At 44.8% G+C, this 27,714-nt stretch overlaps 2 protein-coding genes across 3 annotated transcripts in view; one reads left to right on the top strand and one right to left on the bottom strand.

Annotated features, from left to right (window-relative positions):
* STK10 (serine/threonine kinase 10) overlaps window positions 1-18,707 on the bottom strand; it is a 64,673-nt gene extending 45,966 nt beyond the window's left edge. The window contains exon 1 of one of the 2 annotated variants that reach the window (XM_083593846.1): window positions 17,740-18,707. In XM_083593846.1, the coding sequence (XP_083449972.1) occupies window positions 17,740-17,895 (156 nt within the window). In that variant the 5' untranslated portion in view covers window positions 17,896-18,707. Of the gene's footprint in view, window positions 1-992; window positions 1,049-17,739 lie in introns of those variants that run through there. The other variant, XM_083593848.1, reaches the window with a different exon arrangement.
* A 4,358-nt stretch (window positions 18,708-23,065) lies between these two features.
* On the top strand, window positions 23,066-27,624 carry EFCAB9 (EF-hand calcium binding domain 9). The gene is made up of 4 exons (XM_083594237.1): window positions 23,066-23,247; window positions 24,735-24,883; window positions 26,189-26,365; window positions 27,241-27,624. The coding sequence occupies exons 1-4, from the start codon at window positions 23,112-23,114 to the stop codon at window positions 27,394-27,396; spliced, it is 618 nt and encodes a 205-aa protein (XP_083450363.1). The 5' UTR covers window positions 23,066-23,111; the 3' UTR covers window positions 27,397-27,624.
* The last annotated feature ends 90 nt before the right edge of the window (window positions 27,625-27,714 follow it).

A 27,714-nucleotide genomic window follows, 5' to 3' on the forward strand; every position in this document is an offset into this window, starting at 1 on the left:
TAATTTATCAGTGGGTGGGTATGGAAATGAGTTGTGCCAGTACCATGGAAATGTCTATTGTTTTTTGGGTTTTGTGACACCATTAAATGTTTTACTAAATAGCGCCTTCTAGAACATTTTGTTGTGAAGTGGAGACACAAGTTGCCTGAAGAGCTTTAAATGGGCAGAGAAGAAAAAAGCGGCCATTGTGACTAAACCGGTTATCCAGTGGTATTTTGGACGACTTAAAACCTCTCTTACTAGTTTTAAAAAGGAGTTTTGCCTGACGGACACCAAAAAATGCCTCCATAGTGTTCCCCCACTGTTAAAAAGAAAGGAGTGATTTATACAGAAGCCTTCTTTGCTTCATGCCTATTGTGAACAACCAGCCAGGAAAAATGCTGACATTCAGATTGGAAGATTAAGCACCTTCCCTTTCTCCCTCCCCTTCAGACAGCAAAACTCCCTTCAAAGGATTTTTTTATAAAAAGAAATCAGTAATGTTCAAAGACCTAAAATCATACTGAGAACTCAGCAGGTGAGTGCCCGTGTGCCAGAAATATAAGCTGCCCAAAGCCAGCTGGATTATGAACCACAGCAGTTCCATTTTAAGAAAACAGTGCAAGCAGTCCAACATACGGTCAGCTTTCATATGAATGAATATTTAAATCTGAACTGATCTTCTAAAAACCAGTGTGTGTGCATACTAGCTGCTAGCAGCACAAGACTGTAAAAGCAAGAGTGGCATCTCTTCCATGGTTGCAAGAGCACCTACCACACTGAAGCAGCAGTACAGTGAATGCTTATTCCTTACTTACGTTGCTACAAGGTAATGTTGATAACTTTAGGTGATCCTGAGCACCTAAAGCAGTGTGTGTGTGCGTGTGTGTGCGTGTTCTAAGTACCAGAGATGGAAAGCACACAGCCTTCTGTGTACAAGCATAAAAATAGAAGTAAATAAGTGAAATGTTCAGGATTAACAAGGCACTGCAGGGTGCACAAATAAGACTTACTTAGTGATTCCTCCCCACAAGTATGTAAATATTCTTTGTCCTGGTAGAGCCAGGGAGCACTCTGTATCAAAGGAGAAATAAAACATCACAGAATGGCACAGGCTCGGGGAACTGCATTGCCTCATCAAGACTGCATATCACAGGCTGTCGGAGAATCAGAGTTCGAAGAGATCTCAAGAGGCAAGTTGTCCAACCACCTGTCACTGCAGAAAAGCCACCGCTATAGCATCCCTAGATGGATGGCTGATGGAATGATCGGAAGACAGCAATGTTGCATTCTTTCCTTTGCTTCTGTTGATGCCAACAAAAATCACATTAGACTTTTTAGGCCACGGCCCCACACACTCACTCTTGTTCTAGGAACACTATCTTTAGTTCAGTTCGGAATTTGGTTGTTAGTTATGAGAGCCATCTGCAAGTATTTGCTGGGAGGAGACACCATAATCTGGTCCCAAGAGATCTTTATTGGTTGATAATTGGCTGCATTCTCCCTTTCAGAGATACAAGCACACTCTCTTACTCCTTGCTTAGGGATTACAGTGGTACCTCGGGTTAAGTACTTAATTTGTTCCGGAGGTCCGTTCTTAACCTGAAACTGTTCTTAACCTGAAGCACCACTTTAGTTAATGGGGCCTCCTGCTGCCGCCACACCGCCGGAGCACCATTTCTGTTCTCATCCTGAAGCAAAGTTCTTAACCTGAAGCACTATTTCTGGGTTAGTGGAGTCTGTAACCTGAAGCGTATGTAACCTGAAGCGTATGTAACCTGAGGCACCACTGTATTGTGGAGTGGCAAGGAATGGCTCTGCATTATCTAGACAAGTGTATGATGCCTCCTTTCCTTTTATGGACATGATGCACAATGACACTGTGGCTCACAATTGGTTATTGATCCATGCTGCAAACATTGTGCATGTAGTAACAGTGGCAATAGTAGCTTCACTTCTTAGAAGGGCTGCTCCTCACGGTTCTGTTTTGTTTTTAATCACCATGTGTCTAAAATGACCATTTCCTTCTATTGCCATGAGTTTGGTTGTTCTAGGTCACATAGCATGTCTTGATTAATGTGTGGCAATCAGAATGTTGCTTTTTTGAGCTTTATAAAGTGTTACTTTGTTGTTCACGAGACAATGGCGGATGGTTGTTTATCAATGGTCAGATTTGTGAATTGTTTTATAGGTCACATTTACATGCTGCATTCCTTTGGGGGTGCAGCTGACTTTTTTAAAACCTGGAAATTCCCATCCAAATTGATTGCTCTGAACATAACACTTGTCTTTCTGTAAATTACATTCCCATTTGGAAAAAAAGGGTTCGGTCAAGTTCAGCAGTCAGCCACTGTGTTTCATTGAGAGTAAAGAAATGAAATGATGATCTCCTTCGGAGTTTGGGCCAACAGCAGCTGCTGCCTTTCAGATCATCTCATCTGATTAATTCAATGGAAGTCCACACATACTCCTGAAAATTTCAATTTACATTTTAAGCAGGGGGAATGATTTCAGGGCAAGGGAGCTTTTCTTGGAGTACATTCAGACACCCTCTACAACAAGTGTGCATTTATCAGGTTAAAAGGATTATTGGGTGACAAGGTGCATAGCATTAGATAACATAGTCATGACTACAGTGTGGCAGCCAAGCTGTTTTGTTTGTAAGGGACCACTTTTCAGAGTTTAAAGATTCAAAACCCAGAAGCACAGCTCTCTGTGGTACAAAGCAATGCATTCACCCAGCAGAATTTGGAAGACTAATGACCAAAAGAAAAAAAAGAGCAGGAGTGAAAAATAATATTTAGAAATAATTCACTGAACTGCAAACAATGCATGTGAATCTAAACATCAAGTTCTGCTGATTAAGAGGACACCGTTTAGGGTTTAGTCCTGGAGAGAAATGGCAGCTATTATCCTGTTATTCTCCTAGCACAAGAGAGGATACTGTGCTCATGAAATGATATTTTGGTGGTAGAGCATATGCTACTGTTCAGTATACAAATAAGGAATAGAAACTGTCCATTCTTTTTTTTTTTTTTTTTTTTGCTGGGGGGTGGGTGGGTGGGTGTGTTGAGAAGATGAAGAAACTGCAATCCACCACGATGCCTCCGCCTCAAAATTGCCCAAGGTGAAAGCTTCTCTAGGTTCCAGTAAAGCAAGAAAGCATTTTGAAGAATGCAGAAGTACTGATACTAAATTGCACAAGGTTCCAGGTCAAAGATCAAAATAGATTCCCCCACTTCACCCCTGCAATTCAGAATCACCACAGAACATATTGTGGGGTCCAGAGGGTGGCAAATCCATTTAAAAGGTTTGTTTCTAAGATGGATTCCATGCCCCATGCCACACCAGAAATGCTCATGTTCCAAGCAATGCTCCCACAGAGGCCTTGAAAGACCTTCTGTTAACACATACAAGCAAAACAAGATGTCCCAGAGAAGTAATTGTTAAATGGGAGTGCCAGAGACTCTGCAATGAGGGAGGTTAGGGATCCTAACCAAAGCAAGCTGTCAATATGAAGCACCAAACCAAAGCAGTTTTCTTTGGAACGAACAAATCTTTGCATGCTACACGCTCCTGCTCACAATACATCAAGTAATTCATCCTTCAGATTATCACAGGAGGACACCAAGATGGTTAATTGCTTTCTGATTACCCCAGTGTGACCCTACAGCCAGATCATAAGAGAGTTTGAAATTGGTGCCATGTTAGAGTATCCCAACAATGGGGGTCACCATGTTTACCTTGCAGTACATTACAGTACAGCAACAAGTAACCAAGAAGCCTCAACATTCAACTGAATATATAGAGGGAAACACTTAAATTAGGTGATAACTTAAGAGGTAACTATTTATTCAAAATGCATGCCCCCATTTTTCACCACATTCTGGAATACATACCATTACTTTCCAAGGGATGGCTACGCTCATATATACCACTGTGTGTAAACAATCCAGGAGAGGTGACTGACTTTGCCAGTATATACATAAAGAGATAAAGAGATATAGGCACACATGCATACAAAACAAGATAGAGGAGTTCAAAGCAAGGGTGCACATTCTTAATAATAACTCATTACGGAGGTTTTAGAGAAGTGGTTTGGGAAAAGGTCATTAGATGAGAACAGGGAGTGGCATTTCCTCAGAGCATCCACGAAACAGAAGCTAAGCTGTGATCAGCATTGATTCAACAAGAATTTCATCTTCAAAAAAAAGAAAAGAAAAGAAAAGAAAAGAAAGTGGAAGAATCAAGTGTCATCTCTCAAACTTTTACTCCTATGCCATGTTGATAAATTCATTGGAAGTAATGGGTTCCAGCACATTTTATCTGCGTAGTCCAAATAATGGAGTGAGATCTTTAAAAATGCTAGTAACAATTACAGCACCACATAATGAAGTCAACCGCTGACAGCTCTGAAATGAATCATACTTACACATGAGCCAAAGAATGTGCAAAGAATGTTCAGAGCCTGGAAAGGAGTTCAGAACTATAGGTAATAATTTACCTGCTGCCAAGAGGGGCAGTGAAGGACTTCAAAGGCATTCTAGTCAATCTGTACCTTTGAGGGGCGGGGGGAACCCACAGCACAGTCCTTCTGTGCCTTTCACCTCAGATTGCAGGGGAGAATCCTATCACTGCATGCTCTGCAATGTCTGGGAGTGTTCACTGATTGGCTCCTCCACAGCATTCTAAGGTCAAAGTCACAAAAGAGATGTAACAAACTCCCTTATTGCAAAAAAGAGGAAGCAATGCTTCCAAAATGCCAGTTGCAGGAGACCCCAGGAGGCAAAGAATGCTCTTGTGCTCAGATCCCACAAGCATCAAGTTGGCACCTGTGAGATCAGGATGCTGGACTAGCTGGGCCATTGGTCTGATCCAGTATGCTGTTCTAATTGTGGATAAGGGTTGTCTCTCTCTCCAATGCGTTGTCTGAAGGGAGTTTTGTAGCATGAGGGACATTCAAGCTGCAATCCTACGTACATTAGCCTAGGGATATGCTCACGGGTAGTGAGGGAAGAGCCTAGTGACGTCTCAGCTTGGATGACATGCTAAGTCAAACCTTGGCTTATCTCAGAGTGACACAGCAGTAGAAAGGAGCCGGGAGAAGCAAAGGGTTACAAGCACTGCTCAGGGAGCACACATGTTCTCTCTAAGCCATAGTTTGGGCTCACCATGTTGTGTGCACCGACTTGGAGAAGTGGCACAAGGCTGTATGGTGACAGGTAGCGAGAATGCTTAGTTTGTTTTTAACGCAATCCATTCTAGAACAGAGGAAGGGAAAGAGGAATTGTGTACAGGAGTGAACCGCCATGTAAACGTTCGGAGACCTGCGCTTCAACATGCATCCTTCAGCAAGCAAAACATGTGCTCCACTACCGAGCTGTGTCCCACTCCTCTTAGGAGGAAACCTGGCCTACAGCAGGGTATGTTGGGGTGTGGGGATTAGGAAGAATATTTGATCATAAAGAGGGCAACTTCCCATACTTGCTAGATGTTTCTTAGCAACTCATTGCAATTGACTTCTTTGGAACCACATTGCTGAGCAGAGGGTTGCACGGCCAGCATGAGTCAGTATAAGGGAATGGGGTTTAGGCAGCCAATGCTACAGTGAGGCTATGTTTTTGTTTACTATTTGTCAAACATGCCAGAAATGTGTCAGATTAAGTAGGTCCTTGTGGCAAGATTAGTTCTTCCACTTCTCTTCCTCCAATTATGAGAAATCTTCTCCACCACAGTTCTACTGTGAACTGGTAAAACTCCCAAAAGCAGGCCTTCTTCAATGGGTCCCAGGGTGGGAACCACGGCAGTGGAAAGCGGTCCTATTTACAAACACAATTCCAAATAAAACTTGGACAATGGTTCAGAGCTTCAGACACACTGCTATATGGGAACTTTCAGCCAGAAACCCTGACCTCTTCCCAATTTCAGTAATCCACCGACCACAGAGGTGAAGTGATGGGTATGCTTGCTGGCTGAAAGTGCATTTGAGCAAATATTTAGTATTCAGCTGCATATAGGAAAGGATAACTATCTAGTGGTTGTATGAAAGCAGTCACAATTTTACTGTCTCGAATAGAGTATAAGAAGATACTATACTGTTGCTCTGTAATCATGTAGCTTAAAAACCTGCTTTTATTTATACTGAGTTAGGTAGGTTTTTGTCACTCGGGTAGGGGAGACAGTAAAAGAGGTCAGGAAGAACTGGAGAAGACAACAGAGTGGAGAGATGGATATTGTTTGAATAAAAGTGGTAATGGGTACATTTAAAAAACCATCAGGTGAAAATGACAGTACCAGATTTTCATTCCATCAGGTTTTTGCTGGCTATGTTTACCTTTACCTATTATTTCTGCCATTGTTTTCGTATTGTGATTTTGTTGTAAGTTGCCCTGAGAAGTACAGGCTATCAATTGGTCTCAATTTATGGAACGTCTGTGAAAACCTACTATGTGATGGAAGAACAAAGCTAATGACAGAAACTAAATGGAAAAAAGCAAGATAAGAGCTCTTTGAAGAAGGCATTGTAGCATAAAAACCAATACAAAAGAGAGAGGTTAAGAGTGTGGATTAACAGCGGTATTGTGGATTAACAGCAGATAACTCAATGAGTCTTCAGTTTTAAGCAGCTGCTTTTAGGAAAACTTCTGGTCGGTGTGCTGGCAGGGGTTTGGATGGGACAGAGATGTCTCTTCACTCTGTCCTGCCTAGTTCTGCTGGAGGGAAGCTCCACCAGCAAGGGATGCCCTAATGTGCCTCCCCAACAGGGGGTGGGCAGCAGCTATTGCTGATGGCATGCCCACAGGTGGTGGCAAGCAGAAATGGCTGAAATGGGGCATTTTGAGACTGATCTGTCCCTGCTGGAAGTTGGACTAGAGAAGGGTTGTTGTTCATTTGCCCTGTCCCCACCCACCCCTTCTGCCCTTGCCAGCACAAGTGGCTGAACTGTGGCAGTGTCTATGCTGCTCTATTAAGCACTAAATGCCAAGAGTTTGGATTGCCACCAAAGTGCAGCTTTGGCTGAATGAATGGGATGAAAACCAAATTGAAGAGGGTTGAGGCGGGTGGGTGGGGGAGGGATATTGGAAAGTTAAAAAGTGCAGTGCATTTTCAGATATAGGTATTCCCCCCACCCCACCCCCCGCCCATAAAAAGAGTCAATGGCTTTGTGGAAGGAGGTGGCATTTCAGGGCCTTCAGATAGAATGTCTGAAGCAGATTAGAAAGTCAACATGGGCCACATAGGATTGCTACAAACATGAAGCTACATGAATAAAGCAAAAATTGGAAAGGCTGTGCTGAGTGGCACTATTATTTCTCTAGTCATTGTAGCTAGATGTTTCAGAAGCAGAGAATGCTAGCCATGGAACAAAGCACCTGTTATATGACACCATTTGTGTAAGAGCTTATCAGAATTGCTTTAAAGCTAACTAGGGCAAGTCAAAACACAGGAGATGCAAATACCTATCACCTTGCCTGGAGCCGACAGGGAGAACAGCCCACGAATTGAAGACAATAAGTATTTCATCCACATTAGCCTTACATAGCTCTTCAGCAAGCCCAGGGTTTCTGTGTCTTATTGTGAAGGCCAGAAGGCCTCAAGTGGGCAAAAGAATAGGAATGAAGTTCAAGACTGAGAGCTATGCCATGCAAGAAAGACTCTGATTAATTCAGTCAAACATTGCCCTCTAAGAGTTTCAGGTCTCACATAATGCACGCAGGAATCCCTGGAATATTTGAAGCATCTCAGTGCCACCAGTGCTATGCTGGCATTTTCCTCTTGGAGAAGTTTGCTGAACCTTTGCCACAAATGTCAGAAATCTCAATTTCTGCTCGCTTTCAAACACAAGCCACTGCATTAAAAGACCGAGATGTCCAGCAGTTACAGCAGAGGTCTGCAGTGTGGAAATTAATGTCAAGAAACTACCACAAACAGCCCTCTAGTGAACCGGTTGAGAGCTCAGATGAGGTGGAGGCAATAATCCCCACCTGGAATATATTTGGACTACCTCACAATAGAGGTGGCTCTGATCCAAAATGAAACAGGCTAGCTCCTGGGCTTTGGAGCTATGCGGGAGCCTCTAGAGCTCATTCACGTAATCAGGAAGAAAGTCATTTATTTCACAACATAAAAATATATTCATTAGCGGAAAATAGCACTGAACTGTAATTGTCACATGCAGAATTTGCCAGAGATATATTCGTACTCGAAATCCAGGAAATGTAGCACTAGAGTAGGGTCAAAATAAATTTCATTCAGCTAGGAAATGACAACATTGCATCTGACAAAATGATTGGGGTGGGGGAGGGAGGAAGGAAGGAGAGATGGGGATTTGCAGTGTTCAGATCATTCGAGGAGGTGTAGGGAATTCCCCAGCCATTAGATTCTAAAAATAATCACCTCAAATGTTTGAATTATGGCACAATCCTAATCAACATGTGCGGAGGGGTCAACCAAGATAGCAAAGGTCTGAAATCCAAGCCTTATGAGGAACACTTGAGGGAGCTGGGTATGTTTAGCCTGGAGAGGACTGAGAGGTCATATGATAGCTATCTTCTAATATTCAAAGGGCTGTCATGTGCAGGGGTCAGCAAACTTTTTCAGCAGGGGGCCGGTCCACTGTCCCTCAGGCCTTGTGGGGGGCCGGACTATATTTTGGGGGGGAAATGAACAAATTCCTATGCCCCACAAATAACCCAGAGATGCATTTTTAAATAAAAGGACACATTCTACCCATGTAAAAATACGAGGATTCCCAGACCATCCGCGGGCCGGATTTAGAAGGCGATTGGACCGGCTCTGGCTCCCGGGCCTTAGTTTGCCTACCTATGGTCATGTGGAAGATGGAGCAAGCTTGTTTTCTCCTGCTCCAGAGGGTAAGACCCAAGCCAATGGATTCAAGTTAAAGAAAGGAGATTCCAATTAAACATTAGGAAGAACTTGCTGTTCGTAAGAGCTGTTCAACATCGCAAGGTGGTAGACTCTCCTTAACTGGAGATTTTTAATCACAGGTTGGATAGCCATCTATCACAGATTCTTCAGCTGGGATTCCTGCACTGCAGGGAGTTGGACTAGATGACCCTTGGGGTACCTTCCGATTCTAGAATTCTGTGATCCTATATTTACTCAGAAGTCAGTCCTACTGAATTCACTGGGCCTTACTCCCAGGTTAGCACGGTTAGTATTGCAGCCTTAAAAAATGATGATTTTGCACTGAATGGAGGATAAGGAGACAGACATTTTCAGTGTACTTAAGAAAATGGCTATTTGAAATGGAAAGCGGAGGATTGCTATAGTTAGGGCATATTGCAACACCAATAGAACAGAGAACTTTACAAAAACAAAAAAACCCAGACCACATTTTCAGCAGGAAGTTACTTCAGTACATTGTTTGCTGCAGAAACAGGCAGTGTCAAGAGGCCACCCTAGCAAAACACATCCTGCCACAGTCGAGTTATCAGGGGCGTAGGTGTTCTCATCAGTAGCCTCTGGAACACAGCGATAGCATTTCACAAGAGGCCCAGATACATCCCTGCTGTTTTAGCAAGGCCCTGGTTTGGGACACGCTCAAAAATGCAGATAAACTTTCCTGCTCCAGTATTTGCAGTTGTACAACAACATTCTAGCAAGCTGACCTTCAGCCTGCATGTGTAAAAAGTTTCTTCGGGCTATTTTGCTTCGAGCATCCAGCACTGTGGTATAGGTCTGTGCATCATACAAGCTGGTCAAGCATTTCAAATGGCCCATAACACAATATACCTTTCCTTTGCCTGGTTTACAGCTAACAAAGCCCCACCCACATAACGCTGAGAGTCACGCTCAGCTTCTTGATGCTCCAGGGCATCTGTTTTTACTGTCAGAGGAAAGGAAGAACAAAATGTTGGCAGCAGCAAGGAGCGTCAATCCCTTCTGCTGTAGATTGAAGACTGATATACATATATACCAATGAGGGATGGGGCCACTGCCCAAAAATGGCATCCCCATGTCAGCTTCAACTCTTGTCTCTTGATGGGCAGTTCTTTGCACTCACAAGTGGCAGCTGTTTATGGGGAATTGTGGAGGCAGTGGGCGTGGTACAGAAAGGGCAGAGAACAATGGAGTCCTGACACAGGGCACAGAGCAAGATGTTAAGGAGGAACAGGAAGGAACTTGGCCATGGGCTGCCATTTTTAGTAGACAGAGATGGAAAGGATGTGCAGAGCATCCTGCAGACTTCAGAGACTCTCTAAATTACAAGGGATTACCTTCTCATACCTAGCAAGCTCAGATGTACAGAACTGGAAGATCCAGAGTCCTCTGCAGAGCTTCTAATTGCTTTGAATGGATTTTGGACTGGATCAACATAAACGCTAAGCAGACTTTGTTTCAGTAGTTAAGAGTCTTATGCTTTCCACTAAGTGCTGCACCTGTCAGTAATGCCTCATGCAAAATCTCTCCCAGTGTATCTGCTTCAACCTGTAACACCAATAGTTCCTTTGATCCCCGTGCATATATGCAAGTTAACCAAAAGGTCTGCTTTATTCTGTATTAAAAAAAGCTTCAATGGTGTAGAAATAAAATTATTTTAAATGTTTTTCTTTTTCTTTTTAAGGGTATTGTGCTGACACGGTAACATCTGCTGCAGAAAAGCAATCAAATTAGTATTGTTTTGCTGAGAGAGACACCCATTAAAATGAATCTACACTGCAATGGTGCTCAGCACTGAACCACCACACCACTGAATCTCCCTTACTTCCCTTCCCTTTTCTTAAACAACAACAAGCATTTCTTTTGTCCCAGTTTCCACAATTTGAGATGGGATATGTGTTCCCCCTCAACATATGCATGGGTTGAGGAAGATGATTAAAGACAAAGTGAGAGACACTTGTTCTAATCTAGGCAAGTTACACATTTTAAAGGCAGCTGATAAGCCGCATTTAAAAAAAGACAGGGCAATATATTTTCCCCATAAACTCATTGCAGGCAACCCAAATTCCTCAACGTAAAACATTCAGAGTGCTTATTCGTCAGGTCGTTTTGCACCCAACAATTATTTTCTGTGCGTTGCTGGCAGACACAGGACATGATGACGAGGACATGATGAGGAATGCCTTGGGGACAGCCAAACTTACCCTAGTTAAATTGGTAATTAAACTGGGAAAACCGCAGTAATTACTGAGCCATTTGCTGGATGTCATAACATTATTCCAGATTTACTGGGATAATTGTTGTTCCAAGACAATGGCTGAGAGCTGTCTATGGCTTGGTACAATGGGTTGTCAGCGGGAACAAGAGCTTAGAGGCATCTGAGCCTCCTGCACCCTGCCTGGAAAGGATTGGACCCTCCTTGCTGCTCCTACTGACTCATCTGGAGGCAGTGCAAGATGGTCCAACAGGATACAGAGCAAGGGTGGCAACCTTTGACCCTGAATATGTTGTTGGCACTCCCATCAGCTCTAGGCAGAACTGTCACTAGGTCAGAGATGGTGAGAGTTGCATCAGCCCAGCAATGCCTGGAGGACCATCCGTTTCCCTTGGGGTTCTCAAGCCATCTCAACCATAGTGTGTGGCATCCTATCCCTCTTGAGGAACTGACTTACACAAAACACCCACCCCTTCCCCTCCTGAGTTCAGATACATTTGTATACTTCTGGTTAAGTACTTAATTCGTTCCAGAGATCCGTTCTTAACTTGAAACTGTTCTCAACCTGAGGCACCACTTTAGCTAATGGAGCCTCCTGCTGCTGCCGCGCCACAGGAGCACGATTTCTGTTCTCATTCTGAAGCAAAGTTCTTAACCTGAGGTACTATTTCTGGGTTAGCGGAGTCTGTAATCTGAAGCGTATGTAACCCGAGGTACACTGTAGTTCTTTTGCTCCATGGGGAATGGAGAAAGATGCTAGAGCTAGAATGCCTACTTGAAAGAAGGGGGACACTTATGGCAGCTCCTTTGTCTTCTTGTCCACTGCTCTCTGAAGAGCAGGAAAGTTACCCACCTGCACGCAGCCTGTGTTTATTATTATTATTATTATTATTATTATTATTATTATTATTATTAATTTCACAGCAGCTGCATCAACAAGTGACCTCAAGAGAGCGTGAGGGTTGCTAAAGACCACTTTCTGAACTACTGAGTGACCTTGGCTCAATCTCTGCCTTCCACTTGGTGTTTTAAAATGAACCAGGAAGTCCCTGTTCTAGCTAAGAGGAAGTCTCATGGAGAGGTATATAAACTATATGTATAGCAAACATATGTGTTGATAGGCACTTCATAAAATACATTCCATTCCCCCTCCCCCAAGCTTTTCATTTCATAACACAAGCAAGGGAGAGTATCCTTAACATGGCAACAAGATGTGAATAAATCACCCGGAATGGATGACCAAGAAGCCTCAAATTGTTTGACACAATCATGATTCACCTATGATACCACCGCCAATCATGCAGTCTAGGGTTACCAAAGTTACCAGTACACCTCAAATTTATTGAAAAACAAGTGGCTGCTGTGTGTGCGAATTACAGTCCAATCCTAAGCCCCACTGAAGCCAGCAGGATTCACTCCTATGACCGTATGCTATGCATGTTCATAATAACAACTCTGTAAAATAGGGAGGATTATCTCTAAATTCACAGGTGAGGCTGAGCAAAGAACAGTTTGCCCAATTCTTGGTTGAGCTGAGATCTGAAGCAGAGACTTTTCAATACAGGCTGGTTATTAATTCATAGAAAGCCAGTTCAGAGAAACTGAATGATACCTGAAGCTCTCTCGGCCACAGTTCAGTTTAGGGGACCAGTGCTGCTGCAGCTATCTACCACTCAGGCTGCATGAGTCCCACCATGAAATATATATGGTTTCTATTACACAGCATTTCAACAAAATGGATGTTCTTATACAGCATGTTGCTTATATGCTATGTAGTTCAGTTTTCTTAGATTTAAACATCACTCTGTTGGGAGTGTTTTACGTACTCCTCACCCCGTCTCCCAATCAACTACTAAGAGAACTGCATATACAAGTAGTTTCAGATTCTGGACAAGGATTCCAAGCTGATAATCTGACAACAAAGCTGCCACCCTTGCCATGGCATTCGGAGGGCAGGGAAGTCCCAATCTGCCCTGTTTGTGCAGGCTCAAAGGTCTCTGGACTGTGGCTCAGCACCAGTGACATCACCGGGCATGCTCTGGAGCCTACGGGCACCCAAGCTTGCCATGCCCTCTTCCCATTCAGTTATAAAAGAAGTGAGGTAGGGAAGTCTTCCATGCATGCTTACTCACAGAAGTAAGTCCAACTGTCTTCAGTGAGGCTTATTTCCAAGCAAGTGTGCATAGGACTACAACTTAAATCTGTTTAACTTTGAACAATTAAATTCCTTTCCAACCCAAAATTTTTACAAGAAGCTACTCATACATCAAGGACTGCCCATGTCAGCAAGGGGTGTAACCTGCAAAATGCTTAAATTCCACTATTTCAATGGGAAAAGCCAAGCACAGGCCTAAAGCCACACTTTCCTGAGAGGAAAGCCCCGCTGAAAGCAGTGGGACAACTTCTGAGTAAGTTTGCAGTGGCTATTGTGCTGCATCTCTAGCCCACTGGAGCTCTGCTTGACTTTGGCTGGATTTAACAAGCAAACAGGAAAGGGGGCATAAAGAAGGAGTGAAAGGAGGTGGAGGAAATGGAAACGTCTGATCAAGTGCAAAGAAAGGAGTGGAAGCTGAGCTCATTCCCTGAGTTTTTGTTTGAACAATGAAGCCCTTGCCCAAAGAAAAAATCATGTTTAAAAGACCATGAAGAGAAATCATGCTTAAACGACCATGAAGTAAGGAGAAGAAATTCATGTTGGGTATGAATGGCACAATGATGGGGTTGAGGAGTGGTGCACTCAATCAGAATTATTCCAGGGAGGCAACTATGTGTGTTGGTTTAGCTGCAATCTTATGCCAATTTATAAGAAGCAAGCCCCACTGAACCAAACGTACAAGATTGTGGTGTCTTAAAAGTTAAGCTTTTTTGGGCCAGAGCCCACAACTACTGGGGGAGATGGACAGTCTTGGCAGCAGACATACACAGAACAAAGGGAAGGGGGTCAGGAAGGCTGTTGGGGGGTTAGTTGTGATAATTCATGCAGGGAAATAACCAGAGCATGGCCTTTAGACACACTTGAAAAGATCCATTTAAATGGATGTTAATTTCCAAATAAATGCTTTTTAACAGTGAGCTACAGTATTCCCAGAGTGACACATTCCTCCAGCTGGTATCACAGACTGGGTACCTCTCCCATTCCCTGTTTCTTTCTCTTTTATTGATGAGTGCAGTGCTTCCCCCATCCAGTCTTAAAAAACAACAACAACAAAGAAAAAAACAGAACAGGGACAACTAGCTGAAAATAAAATTATCCACATCATAATGCCACCATCCAAATTTATGATATGACTGCTTTGGAATACTGTGTACTGTCCTGATCATCTCACATCAAAAAAGATATTGCAGAGTTGGGAAATGTTCGGAAAAGGGCGACTGACATGGAGCAACAGGATGGAGCAACTCCCCTATGATAGGTGGGCATTTGCTCCCACAGGAGACAGTGGTGGCCACCAACTTGGGTGGTTTTAAAGGAGGATTAGACAAATTGATGGAGGGCATGGCTATCCAATGGCTACTAACCCCGAGCGCTATGTTCTACCGTCACTGTTGGAGGCAGTATGCTTTTGAGTATCAGCTGCTGGAGAACAGGATGCTGGACTAGATGGGACACTGGCCTGATCCAGCAGGTCTCATCTTACTTTCTTAGCAGGAGAGGCTTCTGGCATAAATGAGTGATTTCCAGAGACTTGCAGCAGCATTTTAGTCTGACAGTGGCAGTCTCTATCTACATTGCTTCTACTAAACACAAAAGTTAAATGCTTTTCTGAATTGTAACAGGAAAGGCGGTTTATTACTCTTGTGGTTTGGATGGAAACACCAATTCTTGCCTTCCAGAGTAGTGGGAACACACATGCATCACATGGTTTAAATAGTTTACCACAACGGATTCTTGACAGCCATTATTGTGTGTAGCCAACAGAATTCTCAAAGAACCTAGACTGAAGTGCAGTCAGATGAGCCATTATCAGCCCTCCTCAAGCCTAGTACCCTTGCATATTGCTTAAGCCAGCTTTAGCCAACCTTCTGCCCTCCAGGTGTTTTGGACTACAACTCACCTCAGCCCCAATTAGCATGCTGTGTATCAGGTTGGCTAAGTCTGCCTTGTGCAATTGTGGCAGTGTTATCTGTTGCAACTGCTGAAAAACAGGTCAATTTTTTATTCTTACCTCCACAAAAAGGGAGCTGCGGTCCCTGCACTACACCAGCCATTTCAGCAATTTGTACTTCACTTACCAAGGGCAGGGATCCAAGCCAGTTCCCTTCATCTCTAAAGTCTAACGTATGGCCAGACTCCATCACTAGCCTCACCTTACAGTACCACCTCTACTTGCTCAAGCCCCAATTGGGCTCTTGCTAACCTTGTTCCCCAGAAATCTGTCTCCAATCTAGCAGCATTCATATCCCCCCTGCAAATGAGCCCAGCTGGCCTCTCATTAGCTTCTAGTCACTATTACTAACAAGATTTGCCAAGTCAATCCAGGCTCCCCGAAAGGATTTGTCTGGTAAAGTTGAAGACAGCTCTAGATTCAACACCTGAAGACACTCAAATGGGGGAAGTGGGGGCGGGGGAGGAAAGAAGTCCGAACATGAAGCTATTTTTATATATGTAAATATAAAGCACTAAGACCAACATCTGGAACACCAAGCGATCTGTAGAGCATCTCCCTGACATTTTATAAATAAAGCTGCCCATTATCATGAATTGGACCCAATTAGCTGACTCAGCTGAGAAAATCTATGTGGCAGAGAGCAGCCTTCCCCAACCTGAAGTTCTTCAGATGTTTTTGACTATAACTCAGTCTCCCATCATCCCCAACCTGGTGCCTTCTAGGCGTTATGAACTACAGCTGTTCTCAGCATGCTGACAACAGCTGTAGATCTTAACACCTAGAGGGCACCAGGTTGGGGAAGACTGATGAACAGTATTGTCAAAGCATCCATCTAGAAATACCTACTAACAGGAACTTGATGTGTCTTACTGAAACATACTGGGGCTGAGCTTCTAGGGTTCCTGCTCAGAGGAGCTTACAATTTAAAAGAGAGAGGTGTTGGATCGGAGGCAGGGAGAATAGAACAACAAAATGCAGGGCACCCCTAAATCTGCATTACCTCTTTAATCAAAGATTACTCCACATCCCCCCCTGAAGGAACACACAGTCTATACGATTTACAGACTTCTGGCAAGACATGTGCTCCTGCAGGGGGGGAAACCCCCACTACATGGACATAAAGAAAGAGGACACTTGATCCCCAACTCCATCTCCACCTGTTGCCGTGAATGTCACTCTCATAAGAAGCAAGGATAAATTAAAAATTATTTCGCGGAATATTTTCTTTCACCCCCCATTGCCCAACACAATTCCTACATGAAACGAAACCCAGTAAGAATTTGCTACTAACCAAATGGAAGGAGGATTTAACCTCCTCTCAAGGCTTTGCAGGCTACATGAATGTGACAGCAGCTATGGGAGGCTACTAGCTGTGATTGCTTTCCAGGGCCAGAGGCGGCATGCCTATGAACACCACTTGCAGGGGGAAATCGGCAAAAGAAGGCAACCCCACTCATATCCTGCTCAGGCACGGACCCTACCATTGGCCAGCTGTGTTTGGGTGCCATGGTGGGGCATCAAATTATTAAGTTATTTAGTTTAATATTTATTGTACTTTTACTGTTGGAGAAGAGGAAAATTGTTGCGGAGCTTTCTACCTTAAGTGCCAGAATCACTTGGCTATGCTTTAGAACTTTAACTGGTTCAAGCAGCAAAGTATTTAGGGCTGGCCCTTGCAGCTTCTGGTTGGCCAGTGGCCTGGCCTATGCTGGACCAGAGAGGCCTTTGGTTGGATCTAGCAGGTCTCTGGCTATTTCTCCTTGCAATACTTAATGCCTTTCAATCGCTAAACTGTATTATTCACACTGGTAAGGAACAATATTTTTCTACCCAGGATGGTTTGCACAGACTTGCCATGTGACAAGGAGTAAAGTTATCCAAACAAAATCCGTATGCACACAGCTGTGGGGTTTGCAGGATTCCTCAACCTACTAAAAAGCCGGGGGAGGGAGATTGGGAAAGGCAGTGATCATTCTGATCTATCCACGTGTGTTCCCGATGCAAAAGTTAACTCACACCAGGGGATACAGGTAAGTTTCACATTTATGAATGCCCAAATCCAGCTTCACAGAGGAATTGAAGCAATGAAGGAGAGAAGGAAAGGCACTTCTTCAAAGAGGACGAGTTACTTGTTAAAGTGACATGCTACAAGATAATTTACCCCCCTCCCCCTTTCTCAGAGTACAGCAACAGAAGTATAACAACTTATCCTGTAGGTATGAAACGAAACCCCTAAGTGTTTGGGGAGAACTCCACGTGACTTTGGTGAAAATGAACTCTCAGCTCCTCTGAGGAAAGTCTTGTGTCACGGCTCGCTACCCTCCGAACCGCATACATTGCTACCTAACGCGGTTTGCAATGTGTTCTTGTGAACGCAAGACTTGAGAGATCCCATGCGCCAGCCTTTCCTTCTTCGTTTCGTGAAGTTGCCGGTTCATTTACCTTTTTACCTTACCCCATCAAGCAAACCCCACGCGCATGCAAGGCGCGCTGAACTCGAACTCGCTCCCGCCACCGCATCTTCTTGCTCACCTTGTACACTTTGCCGAAGGCGCCGTCGCCCAGCTCTCCGACGATCTCCCACACCTCGTTGGGATCCAGGTCCCGGCAAACGTGCTCATACTCCTTGGATCGGCGCTTCTCGAAGGCAGAGAGGCGCAGGATGCGGCGGAAATTGGCGAACGCCATGGCACTGCCCCGGGCTGGCCCTCGATGGTCCGACCATAAACCGAGAGGGCAGAAGGGAAACGGGTCCGGCGAGCCAGCAGGCGCTGCGGTCGGCTAGTCCGCGAGAGGCGAGCGGCAGCAGGCACCGGCTGGTTGGGCAGTAGCTCTCGAACTCAGAGCCGCTCTGGAGAGCAGCGCGCAAGAACAACTCCTGCCCGGCAGACGCACCGTTGCCTCGACTGGGAAAGCGAAAGGATCGGCTCAGCCTGCTCGGCTGCCTCTCTCTGCGCTTCCGCGGCCACGCGTGGCGCGCCCCCTCGCAGGAGAGCGCAGGAGCCGGCGCTCCGCAGCGACCACCCCGGGGCCGCTCCGGCCCGGCCGGGGAAGAGAGCGCTCAAGGCGAGCGCGTGGAGTGGCCTCGCAGCGCCGCTTCACCTGCTCGGGCTTGGGCGCGCATCTCTGCCCCCGCCCCGTCCTGGCCACACCGGGAGCCCTCCGCGTCCCGCTCGCCCCGCCTCCTCCTCTAGGAGCCGCCACTTGCGTGTCTTTCCTGGCCCCGCCCCAGAGCCGTGGGTCGTGTGAGCCCGCCCCCTGCTCGGCCAAGCCCCCCTCCGCCGCTTCCACAGCGTCCCTCCTTAGCAAACACCCCTCGCAAGGGGCCAAGGGAATTGTAGTTTCCGTTTCCGATTCCTTTGCCCCTGCTGGGGATCGGGAAGAAGAGGGGTCTCTCCAGGAAGGGAAGCCACCCGGCGAGCAAGCGAGCGGTCCCGGCTGGCGCTCAAGTGGCTTCGTGGCTAAGACGTGCAACGGAGCTCCAGTCCGCCCCGCGAGGAGGCTTAAGCCGAAAGCGGGATGTTATCTCGTGCGCCGCCGGCGCACTTTCTAACTCTGGGAAACCCGGGAGGATTAAAGATTAAATCACTTCTTGGGAAATGGTCGGAAGGGAGCTCAGAATGTGCGCGTCGGGGAAAGTGTCCTAAAGGAACTATGAGAAGCGATCTAGCAGCCCCGCTTACCTGGGAGGCAGCGCCACTGAATGGAACAGGAGTTCCCTTTGAGCAGACTTGGCTCAGATGGTGGAGCTGTAAATGTCATTCTTGAGCAGAGTCTCTTATTCAGATAACGATTTGTAAATTGTAGCTCTGCATTGATTAGCAACACTAGCTTTAGGGTTGCAAAAACACACAGACACCCCCCCCCACTGCGTTCCTGAAGAGTGGTAGAAGCGGTATTTGAATGGGTGCCTTTGTCAACAACCAATATTTGTGTGGAATTAATAATATTACCACCAGTACCCATGGTTTGGTGGCAGTGGCTTAGTCACCTAATTCAGAATACAGTGGTACCTAGGGTTACAGACACTTCAGGTTAGACACCACTAACCCAGAAATAGTACCTCAGGTTAAGAACAGTTTCAGGTTAAGAACGGACCTCCGGAACAAATTAAGTTCTTAACCCGAGGTACACTGTACAGTGGGTGCTCGGGTTGTGAATGTGATCTGTGAGGGATGCACATTTGCAACCCGCAGTGTTTGCAACCCGCAGTTGCGCGCCTGCGCGGGTTGCTGTTCGGCGCTTCTGCACGTGCGACCGCCAAAACCCAGAAGTAACCCGTTCTGGTACTTCTGGTTTCGACGGTCCGTAACCCAAAAAAACGCAACCTGAAGTGTCTGTAATCCGAGGTATGACTGTAATCGAAGCTGCTCCACCCATGAGGCTGGGTGAAGCGCTTGCCTCAGCCAGCGGAAGTGCAAGAGGTGGCACTATGTTCACTCCACTGTTCTGTCACCACCAGAACGCCACCCTCTTGCTGGCCACACGGAGGTGTTATGGTGCAAACCATCTTACCCCAAGGCAGAGGAGCCAAGCGACAACACTTTGTGGAACCCCCTGGCTTTTGCCGAACCTGGTGGGAGCTGGGGTGTGGAAGTGGTGGTGGCGTGGCATGACGGGAGCAGTGGGGAGACAGCAGGAGGGGGCAATTCCCTTTTTGCCTCAAGTGGCAGAACAGGCCAGGGCGGGCCACCTCTGATTGAAATATAAAATTATTCAGAATAGCATGTCTTTAGTGGGCTTCATACAACATAACACACACACACCTATTATAAGTCATGCCAAATTTACCTCGCAAAAATGTCAAGGAGTAAGTCAGACAGGGTTACAGCAAGCAAATATGAGACAATTACAGCTGTAATCAATGGCTGCTTGCTGAACCTGTCTTCTGAGGGCCTTGCTCTCTCCTTTGGCTTCTTCTAAGCTCACTTCTGTAGTTTCTGAGGCCTTTCCAGCTTCAGGATTGCCTGATTTACTCTGATGACCTTTGATACTCTGGCACGTAGCTTGCAACTCCACTATGACCTCACAGAGGCTTAGAGTATCACATCCCTTTGGCTGCCATTGGCTTAGTACCTCTCATCTCACAATGGGGTTTTGCAAAGGTACTATCCGGCAGCTGGACTGATAGGATAATGTTAGAGAAACCTGTTTTGAGATCCATGAACCAGTCTTACTAAATGAAACATATACTTCGACTTAATTGGACCTTGAACAAATATTCTACTAGATTGGTACAGTAGTCTTGGCAGAAACAGACCACTTCTGCCGCTCATACACACTAACAAATGTAAATGAATAGGGACATCTAGAGGAACTGCTTGGAATTACAGAATTTGGAAATGACAGGACTTGCTATGTGGTAAATCTTCACTAGCTTTGCCAGTTGCCATTTTGGCTGTGCATCTTGTGACCCACCAGACTGAATCATCTCCAGCTGGGGTGGGAAAAGCTCCTGGTCTGAAACCCCAGAGTTCTGCTTTTCCACCCAGGGGCCACATTCCCTCCTGACCACCCTTCTAGGGGCCAGTTTCTACACGTGCTCATACATCCTCCTCTATTCTCCATCCACGTAAGCAAGAGGCATTGTTAAAGGACACATTCATGTCTGGCAAAAAACACACCTAATGATGTGTGAAGCCTAGCAAAAATGTATCATCCTCATGATAATAAATGCTGGAAATGTAAGGGAAAAGAAGGAACCTTTTACCACATGTGGTGGATGTGCCCCAAGGTAAAAGACTTCTGGGAAAGGATTTATAATGAACTGAAAAAAGTGTTGAAAAACACATTAAGAAACCAGAAGCCTTTTTACTTGGTATAGTGGGGGGGGGGTGAAATCCCCCAAAAGGATGTTACTTTTTTCTGTATGCCACAACAGCTGCAAGAATATTACTAGCAAAGAATTGGAAGAAACAAGATTTACCAACTATCAAAGAATGGCAGATGAAGATGATGGACTATATGGAACTTGCCAAACTGACTGGGAGACTCCTGGACCAGAAAGAAGAGACGGTGGAAGAAGATTGGAAGAAGTTTAAAGAATATTTGAAAAAAATATGTTAACATTTAAATCTTAGAATAGCTTTGGAAGTGGATATAGGCTGTAGGGTTAGAAGTAGAAGATAGTGTATTTTAAAACAGTATTATTTGTAAGGGATAATATGCAAAGGTTTTAATGGTAAAAGTAAGTGTGATAAAAAAATGGTTAAAAATTATGGTATATGTAAACTGCTAAAGATGAGGTAAAATGAAAATCAGATTGGGGGGGGGGGCTTGGGGAAGCTCACCTAACAATGTTTAGAAAAAATAAGGATAGGACAAGAATTTGTTTGTATTGTTTGTTTTCTGTTTGTGTTGTTTATTAGTGTTATAAAATGAATAAAACATTTTTTGGGGGGGGGGAATGAGGTGTGAAGCCAGGCCACTGAGGGCCATGGCCTGGGGAGAGTACCAACGACAAAAAAGAGAGGCCTAGATAGCAGCATTTGACCCCCAGGACTGAGGTTCCTCACTCCCGGTATTGAGTAGATGGTATGGTCTAAATGGACCAAAGGCCTGACTCTGTATAAGACAGATTTCTAAGCACTGTAGCATGTCAGATATTGAACCCTGTTTTTGCAACTCCAGGAAGAAAGCACAAATAATGATCTAAGCCCTGAGAGCCTGCCATAAGTGGCAGGTAGACTGTTCGGCTTGGTGGGTTATAAGTTGTTACTATTCTTTATGTTTTACATTGATGTTGTGGGTTTTTGTATGCTTTTAGCTGTAAATCGTGTTTCCTTTTTGGGGGATGAAAAGCAAGATATACATTTTTTTTAAAAAATGCAAAAACAAGTAATTTGTGATGCCCTGAGTTACAGCTTCATGATGCCCAGTGTAGAAAGATTAACAATGACTGATACCAACAGGGGGCAACCCCACCTGCAATGAGAGCAGGCAGCTAATAATGTGAGAAAGCCACTTTCAAATCTCTGTTAAGCTTCAAACCTCCCTGGGTGGCCTTGAGCAACTCACTCTCTCTCAATTCCTCTGACCTATCTGGGCCATTGTGGGCTAACACACCACTCTAGAGGGCCCTGGGCGAAGGATGATGTTACCCGGAAACGTAAGATGTTCTCATGACATTTCCTTAGACAAGAAGACCCTTCCAAGTCTACAATACTAAAGGGCAGTCCATGCAAAGTTTACATCAGGATTGTGGAAAAGACTCAGAGGTGGTCAGGTGAAAAAAATAAGATGAGGCTCCTGCACCTTTAAGAGCTGTGTAGAGGAGGAATTGATGCAGGTGCTGCTTGCTTTGCTAGTTACACATGCTGAAATTGGCCCTTCTACCTGATTATTAAAGGTGCAGGAGCCCAGTCTGCTTTTTTCAACTGAGCATCCTACTGGGCACACAAGCTATGGAGCCCAAACCTGTGCAGTAAACTTTCTGCCCCTATCCCTTTTCTGTTTTTACCTTCACCTTGAAGATTGCAATTTGAGGGAAGGTAAAATGCGCAGATCAATGCTTAATCCACAGAGCAGGAGCATGTTCAGCCATTGGACTCCAAATCATCCTACCACCACCAATGGTCAGCGATTATGGGAGTTGTAGTCTGGGGACTCCCCCGTTTCCCCCTCCCAGCCTTAATTCAACTGATTTCAATGTGACACCTCCCCCCCATTTTCTGTGGACTGTTCCAAAAGTATTAATACATGATCATTTCCAGTTTTGGTCATGTATTGCCCCTGGGTCCCTTATGGCAGAGAGCACCCATTTTGAACACAGTAGAAGTGGGGGGAGGGTTGCTCTTTACACCCTCCTGTTCTGGTTCCAAGGTGGAATTCTTTGACTGTGATGCAGGCGTCACCGTGAATACCTGCCAGCGTTCCGCAGGTGAACGGTTTTCATTGTCGGCAAGATGAAGCTGAAACCCAAATGCTTCCTGCACTTTTTGTGTTTGGATAAAATCTACTGCTTGTTATCTGTCAGAAATGCAAGGGCCCTGGCGTCCTACTTTCAACTGCTCGATGTTCACAAAAATAATTCTCTGAATGGTAAGTTTCACACAGCAGCTAAAGTTAGGCCACAAAGGTGTGAACGGAAACTCCCATAATCATTTCACTTTGCCTTCAAGCAGCTGCTGCCCCTCAGATCAGCTAGAAAGAGGGACTTCACACGCTAATTGATCGGAAGAGGGAGGTGGGGATCAGAGCAGAGCGCATGAACTCTGAAGGATGTCTTCAGAAATGAAGCCTGTGGTCTTTCATTCTTAAGGGGTTTGGCCACAAGCCAGATTATAAAAAGAACCACCCCAGACTGGACCAAATATCTGGGAGGGTACACTATTAGCACTGCTGGGCGGGCAAGGTACCCTTGGGAAGTTTACACACAAAATGTGGAGGCATAAACTTTCCCTTCGTTGTCCCTAGTATCTGGAATTCAGAGGGCAAAACTAGGTTTAACAGCAGTGGCCCAACATGCAGAATTGGGTCTGACAATAAATTCCTATAACGACAGGGTGTGGTTTGGAGATTTAAGTGTAGGGCGGGTGGCAGTGGAGAACAGAACTCTTTCCTTTGCCTTCCACCTGCTGAAAATATACAGGTTTTCTTTTTTTAAAAAAACCTATAGTTTTTTTTAAAATCGGAAGAAACCCACACTGGGGAAAAAATGGCTTATTAAAAAGCTATTTTGAGCGACAAAGCATGGCTGCAGGAGGGTTCAGCCTCCTGCTGGCATACTGTGATTTGAAGTGTCATTGTTGCATCTAGCTGCTCCTCAGTGTTGTAGCTCAGAATTCATCTGCTCATAATCCATTCCTGGGGCAAACGTAGGAGTGGGTGTTTTCTGAATATCGCCTCTCCTAACTTATGCTTTGAATATAAGCACAATATGATGAGTATGTGTTTTCAAGTAAAATCATCTTCAATTGATGGCTCCTTAATGAGCATCAGTACTAGTTCTGTGACCACTTTTAGACCTCAGATTGCACTGTCCATACACTTTGAGGATTACGTGAGGCAAATAAAATGGCACATCTCTAACTAATGCATGCCAAACATTTTGTGCCAATCAATCCAAAGGGGGAAGCTGATCTCCATGCTGTGTGAACATTTATTGCTAGGGGAGTGTGTTACCAAGATGCTCAGTATAACTGGAACTTTGCACATGCCTCAAGACTGTGTGCATTTTGGCTTTGCTCTTGAGCAATGAGATATGGCCTAAACTGCCCCTGCTCCTCTGCCATATCTATTGCAAGCAGGTGCTCTCATTGAGTCTTAAAGTAATGGAGTCAACCTGCACCAAACACCTTCTCCTGTAGTCCGATTGCCTAAACTTACATTTCCTGGGAAAGTGCTTACTCCTTTCTTGTAGATAAAGTTGAATATTAAGAGCATGCTCTGATTTACAAGGCAGTAAAAAGAGGTCTCCTGGTCGCTCTGTTGTGGGGAAACCACATTGTATTCTGAGATGAATATGTAATTAAGGATGTATTTAAGGACATATTTAAAACACACATTTTTATGTGGATTTCCCCCAGATCTGCAGTTTTACAACTTTCTCCACTATGTAACTGACCTGAGCAAGGCTCAGATCATGCTGGTGTTTGACCTACTGGACTGGGATGGCAAAGGGGAGGTCAACTTTGATGAATTCTACATGTTGGTGTGCATCATAATGTCCCATGAGGTAAAGTTAACTTAGCAATTCCAGGGCTGGGGTAGGGGAGATGCTTCTGGCAGCAGAAAAGGTAGTAATGTTCAGTACAGTATATTTTGAATTCTATTTAGCTGAATAGGGGGCATTAAATGTAATATGGAGCCAGAGAGAATACATGCCCACAGAGCACTAAGAAAAAACAAACAAACCTTAGTTCTGGTATCACTAATGTGGTATCCATTGGTGTCACTACACTCCCAGACACCTGCCATGGTGCTTGTCAATGCCCCCTGCAGCTCTCCCCCTTTTTAAAGTGCATTTGCTTGCCTTGGGGAGGAGTAGCTTGTTCCCACATTTTATTTATTCTTCTGTGAAATGGGTATTTTGAAGTGTCTATGACGGTTTTAGATTTCCATATGTGCGACTGGGCCACAAAGGATTGTGAGCCCATGCCTTTGTTCATCCTAATGCAGTGTTGGCCAAACTTGGGTCTCCAGCTGTTTTGGGACTACAATTCCCATCATCCCTGACCACTGGTCCTGTTAGCTAGGGATGATGGGAGTTGTACTCCAAAAACAGCTGGAGGCCCAAGTTTGGCCAACCACTGATCAGGCATGATCATGGTTGAGGAAGCTGGAAATTGTCAGGCCTGCACACTGCTCCCCTTCTCCTTCCCTCGCATCCACCCACCCCACCCTGCCTAGCTTTAACACAAAGATGCTAGTCTGTGTTAAACAGAGGTCTCCATTACATTCAAAAAAGGGAACTCTGATATAATGGTGGCTTACTAAGCTGGATCAGATTGTGGTTTAAGATCCCAGTTAGTAAACCAATATTTAAATCAGATCTCTGCTTTGAAGCTGGCATCTGAGGGAGGATTAGGATCTCTGCACTGAAGCCAACACATGAGGAAGTGGGGGGGAGGGACAAACACCAATAGAAGACATCATAGTGCGCAGGATTCTCAATGCATTGCCAGTTCCAAAGTTCTTGGACAACCTCAATTTCATCTTTCATTAAACTGATCTGGGCAAATCTAGTGCTTCAGTTCCTACAGGAACCACTGTATTTTGGAGACTACAAATTCTGTTCTCGTCAGCGAGGTTTATCCTAGTTTCACCATTTGAGACAATGGTCCCATTGCTCTTAATAGCAACCTCAAAGAAAACAAAACACAAAGACCAGAATGTGCAGATGAGGAATGTTAAAAAGTCATACCCCCCCCCACCATAACATCAGAGTAACATACATGCCAATGCTTGGGTTTTATACTGCTGGAATTATTATTTTTTAAAGAAACTTAATTTCTACTCTAACTTCTCTTTCTGGGATCAGAACCACCTTGAAAAGCAGTTCATGTATCGTCATTGTCATCCAGTTTTTGAGCTGCTGGACATCGATGGAGGGCACACAGTTGGCCCAGCAGAGTTCCAATCCACTCGCTTCCTCTTTAATATTAAAAAGACCGAGCTGAGTCAGATATTCAAGGACTTTGACATCTCTGGTGATGAGGTAACATTGTGTGTGCCTGTTGGCAGGTGAGAGTGAGAGAACAAATGCCTGGGGATATGTGGGTTCAGGGGCAAAGCCAAGCGGGGCAGGGAGGGGCAGTAAAACTATAAAAATACTTAACTGACCAATCACATCAGTTCTCCCCCCCTAACTAAAGTCCTGCCCTCCCAAAAAACCCTGGCTATGCCCATGTGTGGGTTCCTCCCCTCCCCACCTATATTGCCCCATCTTAATAAGTCTTTGACTTTCATTAGGCTGAAGAAGCCTCATCTAAGACTGCAACAACACGTACTACTGTTCTCTGTGATGTCATGTGATTGACAGGTGGGTGGCAGTCCTGCCCACCTGACAAACTTGGCATGATGGGATTTTTTTTTTTTTAATTAAAAACATCCAGTCGCCAGCCACATCCAGTCCCACACCCCCATTTTATAACCCCATTCAGAAGTCCATGGTAGGATTAGTTTATGTTCACAAGAATACCATGCACAATCCTGAGCTCCCTTGAGCCTACCCTTTTATCAACTTGGCACCTCCTCATGAAGCTGCTGGTTCCTCTGTGTGCAGGAACCATACCACACACACGAAAGGCATGCTAGCCTTAGACTTGCTTACCCATTGAAGATTCAGAGTTAATTATAGCAGACGTTACAGAAACACATGTAAGAATTCCACTTGTCCACCTGGTAATGCAGGCCATAATGCCTACAAAAAAATTCTTGACTAGAGAGATCTGAGGTTTACCTTCAAGACCACCTCAGAAGGGCAGAGGGAAGGGTGGAAAACGCCACGTTCCTCCCATAGAATACTTGCTTATGAACTAGCCATTAATATTTCACTAAACTGCAATATTACCTTTTCCTTTCCATCACCAGCAACTGAACTACAAGGAGTTCAGGATGTTCACTATCTTCTGCATTGACCGACAACAGAGGAAGGCAAGGGAGAAACTGAGGAAGCAGATAGCTAAGGCTGAAGCTGCAGCAGCAGAAGCAGAATCATTATCTGAATTTTCTTTCAGTGACCTTTAATTACATATGGAAGAAAAGAGTGTTGTTTCCCCGGCAGCCAGAAATTTAAAAAACGAAACAACCCGTCTCCACACCACATGAAGCAGAACACACGATAAACACTCATTAAAAACAATTTGCAGGCTGTTTACAAAGATCAGAAGAGAACAGTGAGAATAAAATGTGTGTTGGGCTATATAAACACAATAACTTTCTAAATAAATAAATAAAGGTTAGTTTTTAAAAAAAGAGCCATCCTTGCTAGATTGTTTATTCTTACTGCAAGAAGACCCACACTGACTTCCCCCCCTCCTCTTTCTGCTCTCCACCCCAACAGCC

The sequence above is a fragment of the Podarcis filfolensis genome, assembly GCF_964270895.1.
Source record: "Podarcis filfolensis genome assembly, chromosome: 2".
NCBI lineage: Eukaryota > Metazoa > Chordata > Lepidosauria > Squamata > Lacertidae > Podarcis > Podarcis filfolensis.